This window comes from Medicago sativa, chromosome 8 (assembly GCF_051527215.1).
Source record: "Medicago sativa cultivar Bolivia chromosome 8, Bolivia_mono, whole genome shotgun sequence".
In the NCBI taxonomy this organism is placed as follows: domain Eukaryota; kingdom Viridiplantae; phylum Streptophyta; class Magnoliopsida; order Fabales; family Fabaceae; genus Medicago; species Medicago sativa.
Genome location: NC_140756.1, coordinates 75,001,508 through 75,024,214, shown reverse-complemented (window position 1 = coordinate 75,024,214; position 22,707 = coordinate 75,001,508). Strand labels below are relative to the sequence as shown.

Sequence of the window (22,707 nt, the reverse complement as noted above, 5' to 3'; positions counted from 1 at the left end):
AAAAAAGCATGAGGTTGGGGTTTCATGGTGTAGGGAGGGAGCGCGGAGGGTGTGAGAGGTGGTGTGGGGAAGGATGGTGAGGGTGAGGTGAGGGTTGGGGAAGTGGTGGTTACGATGAGGGGTGGTAAGGGGAAGGTTGGTGAGAGAAGGGTCATGGTTGGGGAAACGAAGAGGAAGGACATGGTTGATGGGGGGAAATCAATGGGGAACGGCCGAGCGACGAATGTTTTGGTAGGTACATAACAAGCTAAGAAATTGGTTCGGATGTATATATCCCAAGAAGATGATTTGAAATGGGCACGTGATGGTGTGGTAGCCTTGGTAGTTAATGGGGAGGCGATACTGATGGTTCATAACAGAATTGAAGATGCTGGCTTCACAGACATAGATATCATTCCGATGGGCGCTGATAAAGTATTTATTCAAAGCTTATCGGATTCGGATGTTTTGAAAACAGTGGAGGAAGCTTATGAATTTTTTAATCATTTTTTGTCTAATTATGTGCGATGGAACAAGACGGTGGTACCTTTTCAAAGAGGTGCTTGATTGAGACTATATGGTATCCCGCTACATGCGTGGAATGAATCTTTTTTCAAGCTTTGTGTTCTTGATTGTGGGCGATATTTACGGACTGATAGTTGTTCACTGGATAAGGAGCGGTTTGATTGTGCTCGGGTGTTGGTTGCAACGTCTTCATTGGAAATTGTTTCATTGGTTGACAAATCATTAATTGATGGTGTTTTGGTGGATGTGAAGATTGTAGAGGAATGTGGTTTTAATATAGGGGAAGTTGCTTGTCTTTTTTAAGATGGTGATGAACAAAATGACCAGTCTAAAAACGGGGACATTCATGTTGACCCCGATGTTTGCAATAATGTTGATACCTTGGTCGGGAAAATTGTGGATGATCTAGAAGCAACTGAGTTTAATGGAGATGCAGAGCATGTTATTCCAGATAGTCCGAAGCACGACGGAGGAAGTAATGACGGCTCTCCCATGGTATCACATACAGTTTCCTCTATGCCATGTGCGGTCCCGGCGGAGGAGCTCGTCGTCCAATCTTGTGATGTGGAGGACGGGTGTCCGAAGCTTGTATCACTGACAATTATCGATAAAGTTCGAACGAAAGGGGTGTCGGTTCAGGTGTCGGTACCTTCTGAGTGTGAAGCTTCAAAGGTGGTTACTCCTCGGAGAAAACGTGCAGGTTCTTGTCCACCAAGGGCAGGGAGGTCGTTAGTGTCTGGGTCGTGGAGCATGGAGTGGTTACGTGACCAAGTCCATGGAGACGCAAGTATTGTCTCTTCATCTAGAAAGAAGGGTAAGCAGGTGGTGTTGAGTAAAGAGGGTCTACCTTTGTATAGGGTCACAGTCTCTACACGCAAGAAGGTGGGGGGATTGCTTCGTCACTCTGTTCACTCTTTAAAAAAGGTGGCGAGACTTCCTAGTAAGGATCGATCGGCGATGTTGCATGATTTGAAGAGAAGGGTACATAAGCGGCATGGTAAGGAAACTCAGTTTTTTTTAGATCGATGCTACAAGAGATAAATCAAGACTTTAACATATTTATAATATTGTTTCATTTGGATACAATATTTTAGATCGGAAAATGTAGGATAAACAAAAGAAATGTTAAAAAAAAAAAAACAAATGTAAGACCATAATTGTTAAAAAAAGAAAAGAGAATTCTAGAAAAATAAAGAAACAATCAGAAAATATTAATTTAGTAAAAAAAAATAAAAAGGAAAACCAGAAAACGCAAAAAAAAAAAAAAAAAAACCCCAAAAAATAGAAAAACAATAAAAATACCATGAAAATTCAATTAAAAATACATCAAAAAACTGGTTTGCACCTCCAAATATTTGCTATTTTCATACTAGTTTTATGCATTTTTATCCGGGTACCCCTAATATGGTCCCTTTTCTTTAAGGTCCAGCTGTGTTCTTTCTAATATGACCTGTTATAGCCGGTAGTAGATGCATTTTCATGTTCTTCTCTCTCCTTCATCTCTTTCTTCCACCACCACACCAAGTCCTTTTTTTAAACAGACTAGGCCAAGTTCTTTAACTTCTTAAAAAACACATGACTAAGATTCTACTATGTGAGGTGCTTAAGGTTTTGGAGTTAGACAGAGTCTTTAATTTTTATGATTTATGTCTTGGTTCTCATAATAAAAATGAAGTTATATAAAGTTTAAGTTGAAACTGAAAGCAAAAGATTCTGCAAAATCTAATTGTAAACATCCTCAATTCCACTTTGTTGGGGTTGCAAGTTAAGAGGAGATGATGAGGGGGAGAGTGGTGGGGTTCACATATGTTATTGTTAAGCATAAGAGGAGTACGGTTTCTATGGGTCGGATTATGTGATGAGAGAAGTTATAACTTAATGTGAGAGCTGTTATTCAAACTTGACTCAAAAGCTCATACACTTCAAATCCAACCAAAAAAAAAACTCAGAAACTTTGTTCTTAACTTCCATCTTTCAAAAAAAAAAAAAACTTCCACATAGAATGAAATTGTAAACTTAAATTAGAGGCATAGTGAAATTTGGGAGTTCCATCTCTTTCAAATTCACTTTGTTAGTCTGTCCAGGCCAAGCTCCATTGCAGTATTCACCCGCACACAGACAGTGGTGCATCTTTATGGGGTAACGTTTTTAACTGGAAAAAACTATGGGGAACCTGCTATAATCGGTCATTTTATGAGGTCCATGGTTGGACCTTAAAAAAAGGGACCATACTAGGGGCTCCTATTTTGTCCTGAATTTTCTAATATTTTTTATGCATTTTTTAGTATTTTATGTTTTTTTAAAATATTCAAAAATTTCATTAAAAAAATAAATAATAAAAAAGAACATTTAATATAAATAATTAAGTATGTGGATAATTATATAATATAATTTAAGTCAAGTCAACTTTACCACATCAACCAAAATAAACTCAAATGTGGCGGGGGCAAAATCATGAAAAACATAAAACAGAGGGGTAAAATTCCGAGTTTTAAAATAAGGGGCAAAATCCAGATTCAATCAAAATAGAGGGGGTAAAATTCCAAGTTTTAAAATAGGAGGAGCAAAATCCAGATTCAATTAAAATAAGGGGGTAAAACTGCATTTAAACCTAAATATTGATAGTTGATGTCCAAATAAAAAATGAGTTCTTGTCAAAAAAAAATAGAAATGAGTTAATGGGCCATATTACTAGATTATTGGGCTTAATCCGTAAGCTACTTTATTTCCCTATAAATATAGCTCATTTGTACATTTTAAGTACACCATAGAATAATAATATTTCTCTGTATTCTCTCTTCTTCTGCTTCTCTCTATTCTTGTTATTATTCTCTGAGTTTTATAACAAAAATTATATTTTTCATTGATTTTAAATTATTTTGGTACAAATAAATTGATGTGGTACTAGCAATAGAACCAATAGAATAGCAATAGAATTGCAATTTGTGGCTATGAGAGAACACATCCAATGACCATCCACCACGTGTACATAAAGCGCTACTTAAACTCTTCCAATTTTATTTCAATCCATTCCATTCCACACACAATAGCAGTTAAGAAGGTCAAATAATAGTAACTCTATATGAATCGTATGTATGCACGTAATTGGTTTTCTCTTCTTTTTTTTTTCTTTTATCTTACTTAAACCATATTAGCTCGTATCTTTCCAATTCCATAGAAATTCCAAAATGCATCTAGGTCAGGTCATGTAATTGGTTCTCCTTACATGTTTAGATTTTTTTTTTTTTCTGTAAATACTTTCTGAAGTGATTGTTACGCGGATCCATAGTGGTGAATATGATCAATCTGACCAACTTATATCAACTTTCTGAACTCTTGATCAACTCATCAATCTGACCAACTTTCTTGGTTTTACGTTTTCTTGATCCGATCTTAATTTCAGGTCAGCTTCTTCAACAATCGTCCTAACTATGGCCATCAATGTTGACAAGCTGATGTGGTTGAACATGCTGTCGTGTGTGGCCTCGAACCTAGCGGTTTGCCTACTTTACTCTCTCCCAAAGGCTACCTCTACCGAAATCATGGATACCACTATCTCTTCCCTCTACTATTCATTCATATGTTTCTTGTCAAGTATCTTCACCTATGATCTCCTCCAACATGTCACCTTTATTGGCATCCATCAGAGTAACATTGTGTTCCGCTTTGTCATGATGCTGTGTGGGTTGTTACATTTCTCTTTGGTTTCTGCTTCCTTTTCACTGCGTGCTTTCTCATGCTGATTGCAGCTGCAGCCTAGTTTGGTATTCTTGCTCTGTTAGTTAAGAAATAGTACGTAGTGTGTTGCTTCTAATCACGGTGAACGTGTCAATGGTAAAATAATATCTGTCATACCCCAATTTTTGACCTAAGGGTCCTACATTCATACACCGACACGTGCCCTTAGATCTTGATCAGTCTCTGACTTTTCAGTAAAAATTTCGGCAGAGAGGTATTTTAAAATACCTCATATTTTGTCCGAGTCGGGCCCTCTTCAATCTTTATCATTGTTTTTGATATTATTTTTTTATTTTAATTCCATCTTTTATTTAAATTTTAATTAACTTTAATTTTGTTTATAAAAATCTCTATTTTCCTTTTTTAATTAAACTTTAAAGTACTTTGTTTTCTTTTCGTTATTATTATTTGCTTTAGTATTTATCTTCTTTTTTTAGTTTTACTTTTTGTCCATATCAAAATATGTCCAAATCCGAAATTGATCTCGATCCAAGACGACACAGCCTGCATCCTAGTCCAAATCCAGTTTACACGATCCAGTCCAGGTGCATTAGCTTCCAGCACAAGTGATGCGTTTTCTGTTTCCTTCCATCCTCAAACCAAGCACAAACTTCTGCTGTTTTCAACGAACCCTACACTCAAAACCCTCACACTATATAACTAAACCTGCAAGCACACATTGATAGGGGGGGCCAATTTTCAACACACAACTCACGGCCGAATTCAACACGCGCAGCATAAACCAGTAGCAGTTACGCCTATATCCCAACCCACACAATCATATAGTCGCACGAACGTCACAATTCTAAACCGTACCAATCTCAACAATCAAAACAACAACAACATCAGACCATCATCACAACACAATCATTCGCAGCAGTCGCAAACCAAAGCCGTTCCAGAAACACACAAACCTGTGAAAGATCATCAACACAGTGAAGAACACACAGACCCATTCGCACAGACCCGTACGCAAAGCCGTCTTCTCACCGCCGAATCCAGTCACGCAAAGTCCAAACCGATCCGTACAATCACCAATCGAACCAGAAGCCGCACAGTTCAGAAGCAACAACTCAAACATCAGCAAGGCACAATCAAACTGGTTCCAAATCGAATCGGATTCACGAACAGAATAAAGGAAAAGAAAGAATAGAGCGTAGAGAGAAGTCGAGAGCAATTTCTTGTAGAGAAGAAGAAGGTGTATGTGAATAACAGAGAACAGAGAGAGACCGAGAGGAATGGGGAAGAAGAAAGAGAAATGAAAGTGAAAATGAAATAGTTCTGTCCATAGTCTATATATAGGCCGGCGAGATTCTGTGTGGTTGGGTACACGCACTAACGTGTACCCTCACCTTTCTGGCCGTATGATTTACCCCCTTTGACCCTTGATTTCCATCCTGTGGCCCTTACCACTCAATCCTGTGATAAGATCCTCGCCGTCTGATTAATCGGACGGCCCATCCCAACAGAACCGACCCACAAGGCCCAGCATGCGCCTATCTGTTTCTTTAGGCGCCCAGTCTCTGTTCATTTTACTTTCTACACCCCCTGTTTTACTTCCTGCACTCCTATGCATCGTTCTTTTATTTTTATTCAGGAATTTTTAATCTTTCTTGCATTTTTAATTTCTTAAATTAGGTTGCATATGCATTACTCTTTCACTTATTCATTTGTGTATATTTTATTCTATGTCATTTATCATCTATTGCGAGAAATTTAGATTGCATATTAGGTTTAGATGCAAATGATTCATGCATTTCTTAGTTCAGTTTTAGCATCGCACATTTTAATTTTAGTTTTTTATTATTTTTATTTTTTATTTATTGTATATAACTTAGAATGTGATTAGGCTTTTATGTAAATTTATTTTGCGCGTGGAGCTTAGAATGTAAATATAGGTTGATGTAATTTAATTTATTTTCTCGCAGACCATAGAATGTATTAATAGGTTTTTTTTGTAATAGCTTAGGTGCATGTGTGCGTGCGTGTGTGTATGCCTCTTATTTGTTTCTAGACTAGGTTAAAGGTTTTCGTGGTGATCCAACGTCACCATGGAATACCTACGCTTTTATTTTTTGTGCTCCGTTAGTTTAATTTCATTCCAATTATTTGAAAACAACAAAAAACATGCAAATAGAACAAAACACAAAAATATTTTTTTTAAATAAACCTTGATCCTAAATCAAGTGACCGTCTCTTTAGTTTCTTTCCTTAATCAAATATCAATCAACTTAATTTTATCTTGAGTCCATTTTTTCTTTAATATAAAAAACACAAACAAATACTCATTTGCCACTTGGCTTTTCATTTTTAAAACCTTTTTTCCAAAACTAATAAAAAAACACGAAACCAATCAAACGTCAGTTTTTTTTTTTTAACCACGAACTACGTGATTTTGATCCCTTACGGGTACGTAGGCAGAGGACTTTGTTCTTCCAAATCAATAAAATGTAGATAATTAGGTCTTCCCTTTTTAATCATTTCAAATCCTTTTTTTTTCAAAAAAAGCAAGTAAGTTATAGCACATTAATTAAATGAAACCAAGAGGTTCCCGTAGAGTACTACGGACATAAAGGGTGCTAACACCTTCCCTTTATGTAACTAACCCCCGAACCCAAATCTTTTCAAAACATGGGGTAGTTTGAACTTTTTCCCCTTTTCATAAAAAAATTAAATGTTCAGTCGTGAAATAAAAAAAGTGAGTCAAAAGCTAATCAAATAGCCTTGATCTCCGAAAAATGACGCGACAGAAATGGCGACTCCGCTGGGGGCCCCCTAAGAGGGTTGAGCCTAACTTGGTCTTATTTAATTTTTGTGCTATAACTTGCTTAAAAAATCAAAAAAATAAAAGATGGAAATACGTGTATATATGTTCTTCCTTCTTCTTTCTTCTTTCTTTTAACGTGAGTGGTGAGATAAGTTCTAACCCGGACTTGAGTGAAACATAAGATAGGAGTGGTAGACTCATAGTGGCATACCGAGAGTATTCTCGTGTCTTGTCACACGTGAGATAACCACACTTAGCGGAGGAGCTTGAAGTGATATATGTCGGCGGGTGTTGTCACGCTTAGACTTTATTACTCTTAAGTTTCCGTTGAACGCTAAGGACCTTTAGTAACCCTTAACCCATCTTGGCCTTTTAGGACGTAGTGCGGTGGCTAACCGGGTGTTGTCTCGGTATTAGTCGACACGCGATGCTACACTCGAACTAGACCTTCCTACGAACGATGTTGGACCGGGTGTTGTCTCGGTATCCGATAAAGTTCAAAGGCGGTTGGAATTCGGGAACTTGGTAGAACCCATAAAACCGGTACATTTGAAACCATAGTCCCTACCAAATGGCGTTGTTACCCTGGCTCCAACATTATGGACTTAACCTCACCATGCATACATGCATTCATTCTTAAAATCTTTCTCATAAAAAAAAATCATCGAAGAATCTAGATAAGTCCTTGTAAACATCAGAGGTGTGGACCTTGTAAATAGGGACACCAAGAAATGCATTTTCAACCTTAGCTTTTGTTAGGGGATATTGTCCTTGACTTTGCTTTTGCTCTTAACGAAACTGTTTGTAATATTCCAAAATTATCAAATGAAGCAATGCTCCTTATGATGTTTACAATTACTTTGATGAGTCCTTCGATAAATAAAAAAATATGTCTATTTTTGCATAACATCATGCATCATTTTGCATTTCACAGTATCAAATCCAAAGTCTCACAAATTTTCCTTCTCCACAAAAGGTCAACCAATCTCAAAAGTGTCATGGCGTCCTCGTCCGAAACCAACTCGCATGTACAACACTCGAGCAATCATAAAGAGAAGATGGATTTTCTCGAGCAAGAAAATCAATTGCTCCGGGAGGAAATTGCAGCCATGCAGACCAAGATGGACGAAATGACTGAATTGATGAAGACACTGACGGTTGCTCAAGCACGTCCTCCTCCTCCTCCTATCAGGACTCTAGCCGAAATTGTTTCTAATGGCCCTGAATGGACGTTTTGTGCCGATACTCCGGAGTACTCTACACCGCAACGTTCCGTACCCTGGTTCCCGCCTCTTACTACTGGCGAAATACTCCGTCCCATTGCTTGTGAAGCTCATATGCCTACCCATCAATATGTAGCCCATGTTCCTCCACCTTCCATGAGAGCTCCTCCAGTCACTATGACCTATTCAGCACCTGTGATACATACCATTCCACAAGATGAAGAACCCATCTACCATTCAGGGGATATGGAAGCCTATGATAGAGTGAATGACTTACAGCAAAAATATGATGAAATTCAGCGAGATATGAGAGCCCTTCATGGGAAGAAAGTGTTTGGGAAGACTGCTTACGATCTCTGTTTGGTGCCAAACATCCGGATACCCCACAAGTTCAAGGTCCCAGATTTCGAGAAGTATAAAGGGAACTCCTGTCCTGAGGAACATCTAACAATGTATGTGAGAAGGATGTCTGCTTATGCCAAGGATGATCCGGTCCTTATCTATTTCTTTCAAGAAAGTTTGGCTAGTCCTGCCTCAAAATGGTACATGAATCTAGACAAAACAAAGATCCGAAATTTCTGTGATCTGTGTGATGCTTTTGTAGAACAATACAGTTACAATGTGGATATGGCCCCAGACCGAAGCGATCTTCAGGCTATGACTCAGGGAGACAAAGAAACATTCAAGGAATATGCTCAGCGGTGGAGAAATGTCGCTGCCCAAGTCAGCCCACGTGTGGAAGGGAAGGAGATGACCAAACTTTTCTTAAAGACTCTCAATCAGTTCTTTTACGTGAATATGGTCGGAAGTACGCCCAAGGACTTTGCTGAGATGGTTACTATAGGTGTACAGTTGGAAGAAGGAGTCCGAGAAGGACGATTGATCAATGAAAGTGTCCCCGCTGGCAGTTCAAAGGAGAAAGACCAGGGAGTGAATATGGTGAAAGGTCAGCAAGTCGATCCACATCGCCAGGCTCAAAAAACGCCGCAGTATGACCCGATTCCTATAAAATATGCGGTTTTGCTTCCACAGTTGCTCGAAAGGAATCTAGTCCAGACCAAGGCGCCTCCTCCGGTACCAACAAGATTGCCAACATGGTATAGACCTGACCTTTTCTGTACCTTCCATCAAGGGGCACCTGGCCATGATATTGAACATTGTAATGCAATGAAGAAGGCAGTTCAGAATTTGATCCGGACCAACCGCCTGACCTTCTAAGACTTAACACGAGGAGTGGTTAACTGTAATTGGGTCGCTGTTGATGTTCCTTCCGCTGTTTTTTTGTTCAAATAATGTTTGTTTGTTGCTTTTCGCTTTTCAAAAAAAAATATATCCTTTCGTCCCGCCCGAGACGTAAGTGAACTTGTGTAGGGCTTTTGCTTCATATATTTTCCATCATTAATAAAAAGGTCGTTTTAATCCCGACTTTGTTTTATTTTGTGCTTTTTCTGGAAAAATGGTAATACAAAAAACCAAAAAATTAATCATTCTCAAATATCTGCATAATCATAACTTACTTGTCAAAATCAATAATCAAATCATGCATTAATAAACCCGTTGAACACATTAACCATGTACTCTCTTCCAACTTTGAGTTCCCTGTGTCCGAAGCTGAAAAAGAGAATGAAGAGACTCCCGATGAGATCTCTCATATACTGGGGCATCTTAGCCGTCGAAGCTGCAAACAAAATATCAAGAAGATTGTTCAGAAGATGGCATTCATTGACAAAGACTGGCTCGAGGTGCTACCATTCGCTCTGCTCAAATATCGTACTGCAGTACACATTTCAACAGGGGCAACCCCCCCTCCTTCCCCAATATGCAACATGGAGGTCGTGCTTTCCGTGAAGGTCGAAGTCCCGTCAATAGGAGTTCTGCTAAGGTCCAAGCCTAATCGAATTTAAGTGCATGACGACCTTTGTACATATATATCAAAAGAGGTTTGAAACAAGCTTCTAACAAGAAGGCTCGTCCCCGTGAATTCAAGAAAGAGACTTTATGCCCAACTTTGTACTACTTTCCAACCAGACTCCAGGGGCAAGTGGACGCCTAATTATGAAGACTTGTGAGCAATGACTCTTACAATCATGGATGGTGACAAACTCACATGTTCTAAGAATGTCGGTGCAGTCAAGAAATACTCTGTCAAAAATAACAGCTCGATAGGTCGCAAATCTTAAAAAGTGGCCTAGGCAAAAATGAGCGTCTCGGTGGACTGAAAACCTGAAAGGGCGGTCCAGGCAAAAATTAGAGACAAAAAAAAATGATGATTATCCTGATAGATTGAAAACCCGAAAGGGCTATCTATGCAAAAGTTAAGGATCAAAAGACAAAGTAACTGCATCAGTCAGCACAGTCCACTTGGGGCATTCCAGTCGTCAAAAGAACCTCCGATTCGAAGCATCTGCAGATCAAAGACTCGGAACTGGGGCATTCAAAGTTGTCAGGGAGTGTAACGGTTATTGTGTTCAATGTACCCTTCCCATATATTTACCATTTTCCAAATTTTTCAAAAGATCCGTGGAGCCATGCCATTGGTAGGCCACCACTCAATTCATCAAATTCGAGCATGTGCCCATTCATTTGGAACTCTCATTTATTCTATTTGCAAAATTTCTTCTATTTTTGATGGCAATACTTGAAGCAAAAATTTCAAAATACAAAAACCTTTTTTTACATCTTTTGAAAAGTGTGAACAACAAACGCACTCTCTTTGAACTTGTGAGTAGTCGAAGTGTACATCAGCATCCGCCTCGAGAACGGCTACATTCCGGAAGAGAAACATGTCTAAACACAATGGAGGGGACCTCTGCTTCAAGCAAGATGCTTTCACAGTCAAAAAATATATACAAAAAAAAAATGATACAAAAAAAATCAATGCTCGCTAAGTCGAAAAACCTGAAAAGGCGGCTTAGGCAATAGAGAGCGTCCTGGTGGACTGAAAACCCGAAAGGGCGGTCCAGGCAAAAATTAGGGGCACAAAAAAGGAATATACTCCCGGTGGACTGAAAACCCGAAAGGGCGGTCCAGGCAAAAGTTAAGGATTTTCAAAGAAAAATACAAAAATGACTGTCGAAGCATTACAAGGGAAAAGCATTCTGCGCTGATTTACAAATGGCGACTTCTTCCAAGCTATTGGTTAAACAATGGGCTTTCTCCCCAAGATTCATCAGTGGCTATTCATCAATTGCAACCTTGTGTCGGGTTTTACACCGTCAACGGCTTGATTCGTTCACAATAACATCATCTCCAAGGAAGTTTGCCGAGTGTTTGTACTGCGATGTCAGTCCGACTCCCATCTTACCTGTCTTGTCTTGTTTCATCAAGTCATCTGTCATATACAATTCATACAATCATACAAGTTACATTCATACATCCATACAATCATACATTCATACAATCATGCATAAATACTTTCACTTATTCATACATTCATACATATCATATACGCGATATCAATTCATACATGATTGCATTAGTCACCAAAATCTTGTTTCGGTCATGTCTTTTCAATTTGGTCTCTACCTATCATTGTGTCAAGCCGCAAGTTTCTACACATGAACATCTAGCGTTTACCTTCTTATCATCAAAAGTGTCATCCCAGTGTGTCTGGTCCAGAGATGTCACTCATTATAAGCCCGGTGGATTCCGGCGAACCCTTACAAAAGCCGAGTGGATTCTCGCAGAAGCCCAGTGGATTCTGGCAAACTTTTATCAAAAGCCGAGTGGATTCTCGCAAAAGCCGAGTGGATTCTCGCAAAAGCCGAGTGGATTCTCGCAAAAGCCCAGTGGATTCTGGCAAACTTTTATCAAAAGCCGAGTGGATTCTCGCAGAAGCCCAGTGGATTCTGGCAAACTTTTATCAAAAGCCGAGTGGATTCTCGCAAAAGCCGAGTGGATTCTCGCAGAAGCCCAGTGGATTCTGGCAAACTTTTATCAAAAGCCGAGTGGATTCTCGCAAAAGCCGAGTGGATTCTCGCAGAAGCCCAGTGGATTCTGGCAAACTTTTATCAAAAGCCGAGTGGATTCTCGCAAAAGCCGAGTGGATTCTCGCAAAAGCCTAGTGGATTCTGGCAAACTTTTATCAAAAGCCGAGTGGATTCTCGCAAAAGCCGAGTGGATTCTCGCAAAAGCTAAGTGGATTCTCACAAATGTTTATCTTGTTTCAAGCTGCCAGTCCCAAACAAACGGACAACTTGAGTCTACATTTATCTTGTTTCAAGTGGCGAGTCCTAAACAACGGACAGCTTGAGTCTTCCTTTATCTTGTTTCAAGTGGCAAGTCCTAAACAACGGGCAGCTTGAGTTTACCTTTATCTTGTTTCAAGTGGCATGTCCTAAACAACGGACAGCTTTGAGTCTACCTTTCGTCATGTTTCAGTTTGAAATCACATTTTATTTTCTTCAGTGTCATCCCCAATTTAGTTGTTCAAGTGATGTCGCTAAAGAGTTTTGTCCTCGTTAAGCTATCGTTCCAAACCGATACGGAAGTAGACAATCCTTCCCCAGTGAAACTACATTCCCCCTAGCAGAGTCGGATCCTTTTTCTTCAACGAATTAGGGTATCCCGTTATTGTTTCTCGTCTCAGTCAAATAATATTTGCCGTCCTATGTTCATAATTACATCACAAGCATTCATAGCATCTTAGGTCCAAAATTGGTGTACTTTATATTTAAGTCTCTTCGCTCCGATCGAATCAAAGATTCCATCTTCAAATCTCCGGACGAAGAAACTTAAATAGGGGCATCTGTCATACCCCAATTTTTGACCTAAGGGTCCTACATTCATACACCGACACATGCCCTTAGATCTTGATCAGTCTCTGACTTTTCAGTAAAAATTTCGGCAGAGAGGTATTTTAAAATACCTCATATTTTGTCCGAGTCGGGCCCTCTTCAATCTTTATCATTGTTTTTGATATTATTTTTTTATTTTAATTCCATCTTTTATTTAAATTTTAATTAACTTTAATTTTGTTTATAAAAATCTCTATTTTCCTTTTTTAATTAAACTTTAAAGTACTTTGTTTTCTTTTCGTTATTATTATTTGCTTTAGTATTTATCTTCTTTTTTTAGTTTTACTTTTTGTCCATATCAAAATTTGTCCAAATCCGAAATTGATCTCGATCCAAGACGACACAGCCTGCATCCTAGTCCAAATCCAGTTTACACGATCCAGTCCAGGTGCATTAGCTTCCAGCACAAGTGATGCGTTTTCTGTTTCCTTCCATCCTCAAACCAAGCACAAACTTCTGCTGTTTTCAACGAACCCTACACTCAAAACCCTCACACTATATAACTAAACCTGCAAGCACACATTGATAGGGGGGGCCAATTTTCAACACACAACTCACGGCCGAATTCAACACGCGCAGCATAAACCAGTAGCAGTTACGCCTATATCCCAACCCACACAATCATATAGTCGCACGAACGTCACAATTCTAAACCGTACCAATCTAAACAATCAAAACAACAACAACATCAGACCATCATCACAACACAATCATTCGCAGCAGTTGCAAACCAAAGCCGTTCCAGAAACACACAAACCTGTGAAAGATCATCAACACAGTGAAGAACACACAGACCCATTCGCACAGACCCGTACGCGAAGCCGTCTTCTCACCGCCGAATCCAGTCACGCAAAGTCCAAACCGATCCGTACAATCACCAATCGAACCAGAAGCCGCACAGTTCAGAAGCAACAACTCAAACATCAGCAAGGCACAATCAAACTGGTTCCAAATCGAATCGGATTCACGAACAGAAGTCAAAAGGTATACTTTTTTTTGTGTTCGCTGTAGATTTAGGCTTATAGTCTTGTTTCCTTTGGGATTTTAGGTTTAAATTGAATAAAGGAAAAGAAAGAATAGAGCGTAGAGAGAAGTCGAGAGCAATTTCTTGTAGAGAAGAAGAAGGTGTATGTGAATAACAGAGAACAGAGAGAGACCGAGAGGAATGGGGAAGAAGAAAGAGAAATGAAAGTGAAAATGAAATAGTTCTGTCCATAGTCTATATATAGGCCGGCGAGATTCTGTGTGGTTGGGTACACGCACTAACATGTACCCTCACCTTTCTGGCCGTATGATTTACCCCCTTTGACCCTTGATTTCCATCCTGTGGCCCTTACCACTCAATCCTGTGATAAGATCCTCGCCGTCTGATTAATCGGACGGCCCATCCCAACAGAACCGACCCACAAGGCCCAGCATGCGCCTATCTGTTTCTTTAGGCCCAGTCTCTGTTCATTTTACTTTCTACACCCCCTGTTTTACTTCCTGCACTCCTATGCATCGTTCTTTTATTTTTATTCAGGAATTTTTAATCTTTCTTGCATTTTTAATTTCTTAAATTAGGTTGCATATGCATTACTCTTTCACTTATTCATTTGTGTATATTTTATTCTATGTCATTTATCATCTATTGCGAGAAATTTAGATTGCATATTAGGTTTAGATGCAAATGATTCATGCATTTCTTAGTTCAGTTTTAGCATCGCACATTTTAATTTTAGTTTTTTATTATTTTTATTTTTTATTTATTGTATATAACTTAGAATGTGATTAGGCTTTTATGTAAATTTATTTTGCGCGTGGAGCTTAGAATGTAAATATAGGTTGATGTAATTTAATTTATTTTCTCGCAGACCATAGAATGTATTAATAGGTTTTTTTTGTAATAGCTTAGGTGCATGTGTGCGTGCGTGTGTGTATGCCTCTTATTTGTTTCTAGACTAGGTTAAAGGTTTTCGTGGTGATCCAACGTCACCATGGAATACCTACGCTTTTATTTTTTGTGCTCCGTTAGTTTAATTTCATTCCAATTATTTGAAAACAACAAAAAACATGCAAATAGAACAAAACACAAAAATATTTTTTTTAAATAAACCTTGATCCTAAATCAAGTGACCGTCTCTTTAGTTTCTTTCCTTAATCAAATATCAATCAACTTAATTTTATCTTGAGTCCATTTTTTCTTTAATATAAAAAACACAAACAAATACTCATTTGCCACTTGGCTTTTCATTTTTAAAACCTTTTTTCCAAAACTAATAAAAAAACACGAAACCAATCAAACGTCAGTTTTTTTTTAACCACAAACTACGTGATTTTGATCCCTTACGGGTGGCAGAGGACTTTGTTCTTCCAAATCAATAAAATGTAGATAATTAGGTCTTCCCTTTTTAATCATTTCAAATCCTTTTTTTTTCAAAAAAAGCAAGTAAGTTATAGCACATTAATTAAATGAAACCAAGAGGTTCCCGTAGAGTACTACGGACATAAAGGGTGCTAACACCTTCCCTTTATGTAACTAACCCCCGAACCCAAATCTTTTCAAAACATGGGGTAGTTTGAACTTTTTCCCCTTTTCATAAAAAAATTAAATGTTCAGTCGTGAAATAAAAAAAGTGAGTCAAAAGCTAATCAAATAGCCTTGATCTCCGAAAAATGACGCGACAATATTCAAGGTTACTTTCTTCTAAGATATTTTACTGGATGATACTTATTTAACATTAGCCTTTTGAGTTTGTAATATCTGCTAGTACTTAATAATGTAGTGAGATATGTTTGCTGTAGCACACTGCTCCTTGATTTTAGTAATGAAAAATTTACGTTTTAATGCTTTGTGTTTTTAATTAGTTTAGTAGCATTTCCAAGTTTGGTTGGAGTATTATGTTGTTTATGTAATTTCTCGAGTGTGGAATAAACACAAGTTATGATCAGTGGTTGATGTTTTCTATATTTGGGTTTATATCATAAGTTCTACTAATTGATATAGTAATACATTAAAAGAATTTGATAGTACTTACAAGCTAACTAAGATTCTCCCATTATAAATCTTTTCACTAGAACTTAAAATAGAAGTGATTTTTTTTGAGGAAAAATAACAAAGTTGGAGTGATAAAGACTCGTTACTCACCAGTTAACCTTTTTCGCTAACAAGTTTATTTGATTATAAATTTCTAATTTTAATGGCAAGTGGCATCTATATTTCCTATTATTTCAATTAAGTCAAATAATTTTTGAGATATATCGTACGTGAAGGAAGTTTCTGGCAAATTCACAATATGCATATGCGTTGTTTTGTAAATATTTTGGTCAAACTTTCAACATCGAGGATCGAGGAGTGGAGGTTAAGTTGGAAAACTTTAATAGGTTCGCTATGTTTTAAAAAAGGCTTAATTGCAGTTTTAGCCCCCTAACTTTTCAAAAGTTGCGATTTTGGCCCCCTAAGAAAAAAAACTACAAAACCGCCCCCCATATTTTGCAACTGTGGCAGTTTTGGCCCCCAAGGCTAATTTTGACTCGGTCTACGCTGACGTGGCACCTTAAGTGAGGTGCCACGTGTCATTTTTTTTGCCTTGGGGGCCAAAACTGCTACAGTTGCAAAACTTAGGGGGCGGTTTTGTAGTTTTTTTTTCTTAGGGGGCCAAAATCGCAACTTTGGTAAAGTTAGGGGGCTAAAACTGCAATTAAGCCTTTAAAAAATTTGCAGTTCTATATAAGTAGCATTTCACACAATTTATTAATTCATGCGTTTCAAAATGAGTACTCCGTTTTTAATTATAAGCAAATTTAATTTTTTATGTTTATTCGATTAATGATATATGTGGTCCATATTATGAACCACATACATCATTAATTGAATGAATCTAAAAAGTAAAATTTACTTATAATTAGAAATGGATGGAGTATCTTTTTAATAAAAATAATTTGTTTTAAAATGAATTTCATGTTCATTTTCAATGTAAATTTTACAATTATTCTCTTTAATTAAAGTTGTGTACACTTCTTTCAAAGTCATATATTCTATTTTTAAGGGAAATACACCAATAGTTATTATGGGTAGTTTAGTAAAATGGTTATGTCTTTTGACAATTTTTTTGCATTTTTTAATCAGTGTACAAAAATCTTAAACGAAACTCATTTTAAAACAGAGGGAGTAGTGTGGTCCTGTGTATTAAAGAAATACTTTAGGGTTCTCCCTTTCTAACAATTTTTCTCGAAGTAATTCTTTTATCTTTTACTATCTTTTCTAAAATATTTATAGGCCATACATAATTTAATTATTTCATAACATTATACATATCTCTTAATTAGTTAAAAGTAATGTATAATTGTTAATATAAAAAGCTAAATATCATTTTTGGTCCTTTTAGTTTGACATAATTCACAAGTTAGTCCTTTAAATTTCAAAAGTTTCAAATAGATCTTTTTAGTTGATAAACTATTTCACTGTTACCCCTGTTGTCAGTTCCGTTTAACTGATACCGATTTAGTTGTTAAGTTACTGACTTGGATCAAAACGTTGCGTTTTAAGTAACCAGGGTGTCAAAGCGCTACATTTAATGGTCTCAAATGATCATTTATAGGGCTAGAAAGACGGGTTTTGTTGTAAATAGCTGCCTTTCTAGTCCTATAAATGATCATTTGTGCCCATTAAACGCAACGTTCTGACTACCTAGAGCCTTTGAAATGCATCGCTTTGATCCAAGTCAGCAACTTAATGCCCATCAGCATCAGTTAAATGGAGACTGATAGTAGGGGTAACAGTGAAATAGTTTATCAATTAAAAGGACCTATTTGAAACTTTTGAAACTTAAAAGAATAACTTGAAAATTCTGTCAAACTATAAGGACTAAAAGAGGTATTTGGCCAAAAAAATATTTGTTTCAAGATTCGATTTTTGGTGGTCGGCGCGTATGGAAAAACTTTTGTTGGGTGAGGCCAATTCCTTAAGGCTCTATTTGTGAGTTTTGAGGGAGGGGAGGGGAGGGTTTGCAAAAAAGGAAGAAAAAAGTGAAAATAATGGAGGGTTATGAGAGTGGAGGGTTTAGTTTTTTTTTCTTTTCGTAATACAAAATCACCATAATTTAAAAGAACTAATAAATTGTATTGGAGGTGGTGTTCGGAGGGTTTTGGGAGGTCATGCAAGTTTTTTTAAATCCAATATATGTTGTTATAATACTTTCAAAGTTTCTTCATCAAAAAAATAATACTTTCAGAGTTAAAAATACATTAATTATATGTATTAATTATCATTCTCTATAAAACCACCCTCTCAATTTTTTTAAGGATTTCTCTATTTTTTTCCTTTAATCTCATCCCTCCAAAACCCTCCCATTCTCTTTAAAAACAAATCTTAAATGTATCTCAATTACCTCGAGATGATTAATCTTCTAAGTTGTGTGCGGATGATACCTTAATATACCAAAAAATTAGTGTAAAAAAACTAATGCAGTGTAAAATAAAAGAAATAATGATAAAACATAATGAGTTCATTCAAATTTCATATGATTAATCTCAATTTTGTAAAACCAATATTAGAATCAATAGAGACCGAGTTTGGTTAGTATGGGTGGGTTTGGATGCAAACATTAAAAAAAAAAAAAAAACAAATCAACTTAATTGGTTTCATATGGATATTTAGGTGCATATTGATTCAATTTATACACCATGCATAATTTATACACCATGCATATACGATATATAGCTGCATCCAATACAAAGCTAGCAGTTCACATTATTGACTTATTGCATTTGTCCCGTAAATACTGTCGAAGGTGCATGCTTCTTCCCATTGTAGTGATCCCGTAGATCCCATCATTTTGAGTCATACTACAATTAAGATATAACGGCCAAAAGTCGTGATGTCGATAGAAAAAGGAACTGCCACACCAGATAGATTATTTTCCATTTTTTTAAATATAATACAATAAGATAGATTATTTTCCATTTTTTTAAATATAATACAATAATACAGAAATATAATACAGAGAATCGAACCTGCAACACCATGGTAAAATGCTTTCACCCGAACCAATTTGCTGTAATGTTTACGGTGTCAATATTTTACTTTGTTAATATTTATAGTTGCTCTGAAAGTTTTGTCACATCAATATCAAATGTCTAAGTCAGGAGTGTAATCTTGTAGAGTGGGCAGTCTAGGCGTAGAAGAGTGTAATGTAAAATCATAATTGAATGGAAAGGGGAAGAATCGTTGTAGTAACAAAACAGATTTCGAAACATATAGCATTGTTTTTCTTTTCTTGATAATTCCATTGTCTTTCGTATATTGGTTTTTTGTTTTCATCAAGCACCCCCTATTATTCCTCTAATAAAAAGCACTCTATTTACGACGTGTTTGCCAACTCATTTTGAAATAATTTAAACAAATTCACACCGTTTCAGTAGTCTATTAGTCTTAAAAGAAAATTCAAGAATAGTTTGTGGTAATAATAAATTGATAATAACGAGAATCCACATCATATATCATATATAAACGGTGCTATCAAAAGCACCACAAGTAGATTTATCAACACAAGAGTAACGCACTTTCACTAAATAAGAATTGTTTACCCAAATTGAATCAGAGTTCACTAAAAATAATCGAAGAGAAAAAGTAAACGCACTCTGAAATAGCTCAGTAGCCAATCAATGTATGAAATTACATAGATAAATTAAATAAATAAATACAGTAGAGGTTTAAGAAGGGTAAAGAGCCACTTTTCTAATTGAACATCATGGATGCCAATAAGAGTATAAAAGAGAATCCAGTGAACGAGACTCTGCCTGCAGCTCCTTCTTTATCACCACCTGTTGTAGCTGCATGGTGAATTGCAAGTTTGTGAGGTTAGAAATTGCAATAATAATTGACAATTGGTAGCTTCAACGATTTATGATACATATGATTAGATGTACTTCACAAGGAAATTGATTATACATGTATAGTTTTTGGTATAATAAAAAAAAAAAAAAGTAGAATGGAATTGGGTGCATGTATAATTTTTTTTTTGGTACACGTATAATTTTTTTTAATACAGTGACAAATATTATTTAAAACTCACATAATTGATATATTTTGGACCATGCTATCTAATCTAACAATATTGACATTGGTTCAATGCATATCAATGTCAATATAATTGTCTTATTAAATTCTCAAAAGTTATGTGAATTAGAAAACAATGATGATGATTCCTTCAAAAACAATGATAATGATAACACCCGGTATGAAATAATTGTTTATGAAATTCAAAAGCTATCAATGATAAGTTAAGTCCAATATAAATTGTTCTCCATTGAAATTTTATTGTTTATGAAATTTAAAATTTGGGATTTTTTTTTGTCTTTTCCTAATTCTAAGGGGTAAATATCTTCTTGTGTATTGGTCCACCGTCTAAAGTTTATAGTTTTTTTTTAAGGCAAAATTACACTTTTAGTCCCTTAACTTAAATTCAGGTACCAAATTGAAATGAAAAAAAGATAAAGGACAAAACTGTTATCTGAAATTAAGTTAAGGGATTAAAAATGTAATTTTGCCTTTTTTTAATCTTCTTCTATTTTTGGTCATTAATCTTAAAGAGTATTCTATTTTATCAAGGTAAAAACATTACTGGAATTGTTTCTTTTTTGATATTTTCACAGCAAATTTTCAGAAAAATTCAATAAATCATCTATTTTGTCCCTCAACTACTATTCCCTCTCAAATTTGATCTCTTATTCAATAATACTAGTAGTTCTTACACTAATTTCAATTCACCGTGTTGGTCTCAAAATTGTGGAAAACGCAAATGAGTATTACCATGCCACTCATAAATAATTTCAAGGTATACTAACATGTGCCCTTAAAACATACTATGTTAAGAATTCCATTAATAACAAATATTTATTATGAAAAATTAATTATTAAGAGAAATACTATTGACTTTTTTAAAACTATGTTTAAAAGTGTCCTATAAACCTTTGTTAACAAAGACTCATTATTATAGTAGTATCTCTTACTATCATCTTTCTTAATTTTAAAGTAACCGAAAGACTAATGGATAGACTAATAATAGCTCAAAGACAAAACTAAAAGTTGATTTTTTATTCTTTAATCGATCGAATTGAGAAGTCAAATCAATATATTGAATTAACAAGATGCTATTCACTTTAAATTATTCATTCATGATTGATGCAAGTGTGAATGCATATTTCTATTGTCAGCTTCAACTGCGGATATTATTGAAGTGTTCTTATTAAGTTAACGAAAGAAGTGAAAATCAAGTTGAGGAGGATGTGAAGAAGCTTCTTACCCGGTGGGGACCCGCCGGAAGTAGGAGCTGGAGCTGATCCATCTGAAATTATTCAAACAAAAAGGTAAAGGTTAATAAATGTGTATAATGAATAAAAATTAATGCTCTCACCTTCCCCTAAAAAAAAAAAAATGCTTTCACGTGTATTACTCCAGCAAACATTTGATGTTTTTTATGAGACTGATGCCAACGTTTTTCTGTAACATCTTAGCCTTAAACCAGATGGACCAAATTGATGGAAAAAAAGTGTATCAAAGATGATAATGCAGTTTATTAATTCTATGGTTAATCATAGTGTAGCAAAGGCTCTCTTCAGTCAAACACTTCAACAAAAATATTAATTTAGTTCACAAATAAATTTCATTTATTTTTAACCACCACACTCTTAGCAATTAGGCATCGAAAATTTTATTTAACAATGAAGTATGTACATCCAAATTTATTGTCAAAATATCATTTAAAAAAAATCTGAATATAACTTTTTTTTCTAGGAGAAATCCAAATACAACGAAGCAATGGTACATAAATGAAAATTGATTCAATTCTTAATTTCTGGTTCCCCTTTTCTCACTAGATCTAGAAAACTGGTTCAATTATTTGACACATAACACCAATAAAAAAAAATCCGACACAATCATACAAAGAAGTTACCAATAAGTCAAATATTTTAAAGAAAAGAAAAAAAGAAAAATAGAGTTTAGTTGCATACTGTGTTTGCAAGTGGTAAGATCAGTGGTAACACCACAGTTACGACTCAACGCAAGAGCCTGAGTAGTATTGATGTTAAAGGTTGCAAGCAAACCAGGAGCATAGAAGAGATTACAAAGACATGTGAGTTCAGTTTCAACTGTTTTTTTGATTGGATCACAGCAAGAACTAGGTGGTTTGGTTGAATTAAGGTAATCAGCACATGGAATTAGGTTTGTAGCACATGAAGGGATGTCTGTTGATTGTGCCTCTGTAGTGTTGATCATCAACAACACCATCAATGACACAAAAGTGATGATTCTGAGACTAGCCATTTTTTTTGTTGTTGAATAAACTCTAAAATTTGATTTTAGAGTTTGTGGATCTCTTTTGTGTTTGGTGAGGTTTGAGAGATGTGTGAACTTGTGTTTTATTTTTTTTTTATAGTTGTGTAGTTATTACGTAGTTGTCATTGCCTTATTGTCAAGTCAAACGCCGCGTTATTGATCAATTCAATTAGGGGTGTTCAAATCCAAACCGATCCAAAAAAACCGAAAACCGCAAAAAATCGAATATTTTTGGATGTGTTTGGATGTTGTTTTGGAAAAACCGCTATGATCGGATCGGTTTTCGGATTGCCTTTTCAAAACCGAACCGAACCAAACCGAACCGCAAAAGTAAATTTTTATACTTATTTATTATTTTAT

At 36.0% G+C, this 22,707-nt stretch overlaps 2 protein-coding genes and 1 long non-coding RNA gene across 3 annotated transcripts; 2 read left to right on the top strand and 1 right to left on the bottom strand.

Annotated features, from left to right (window-relative positions):
- The first annotated feature begins 8,067 nt into the window (after positions 1 to 8,067).
- Positions 8,068 to 9,450, top strand: LOC146901495 (uncharacterized). Its single transcript, XM_085737057.1, has one exon. The coding sequence runs from the start codon at positions 8,068 to 8,070 to the stop codon at positions 9,448 to 9,450; it is 1,383 nt and encodes a 460-aa protein (XP_085593183.1).
- A 10,036-nt stretch (positions 9,451 to 19,486) lies between these two features.
- On the bottom strand, positions 19,487 to 22,415 carry LOC146901494 (non-specific lipid transfer protein GPI-anchored 7-like). The gene is made up of 3 exons (XM_085731625.1): positions 22,023 to 22,415; positions 21,314 to 21,355; positions 19,487 to 19,841 (listed from the first exon to the last, which is right to left on the bottom strand). Exons 1-3 carry the CDS (start codon positions 22,333 to 22,335, stop codon positions 19,747 to 19,749), a joined length of 450 nt encoding a protein of 149 aa, XP_085587751.1. The 5' UTR covers positions 22,336 to 22,415; the 3' UTR covers positions 19,487 to 19,746.
- On the top strand, positions 21,251 to 22,424 carry LOC146901493 (uncharacterized). Its single transcript, XR_015021165.1, has 2 exons — positions 21,251 to 21,377; positions 21,805 to 22,424. It is a non-coding gene; the product is annotated as an uncharacterized LOC146901493 (long non-coding RNA).
- The last annotated feature ends 283 nt before the right edge of the window (positions 22,425 to 22,707 follow it).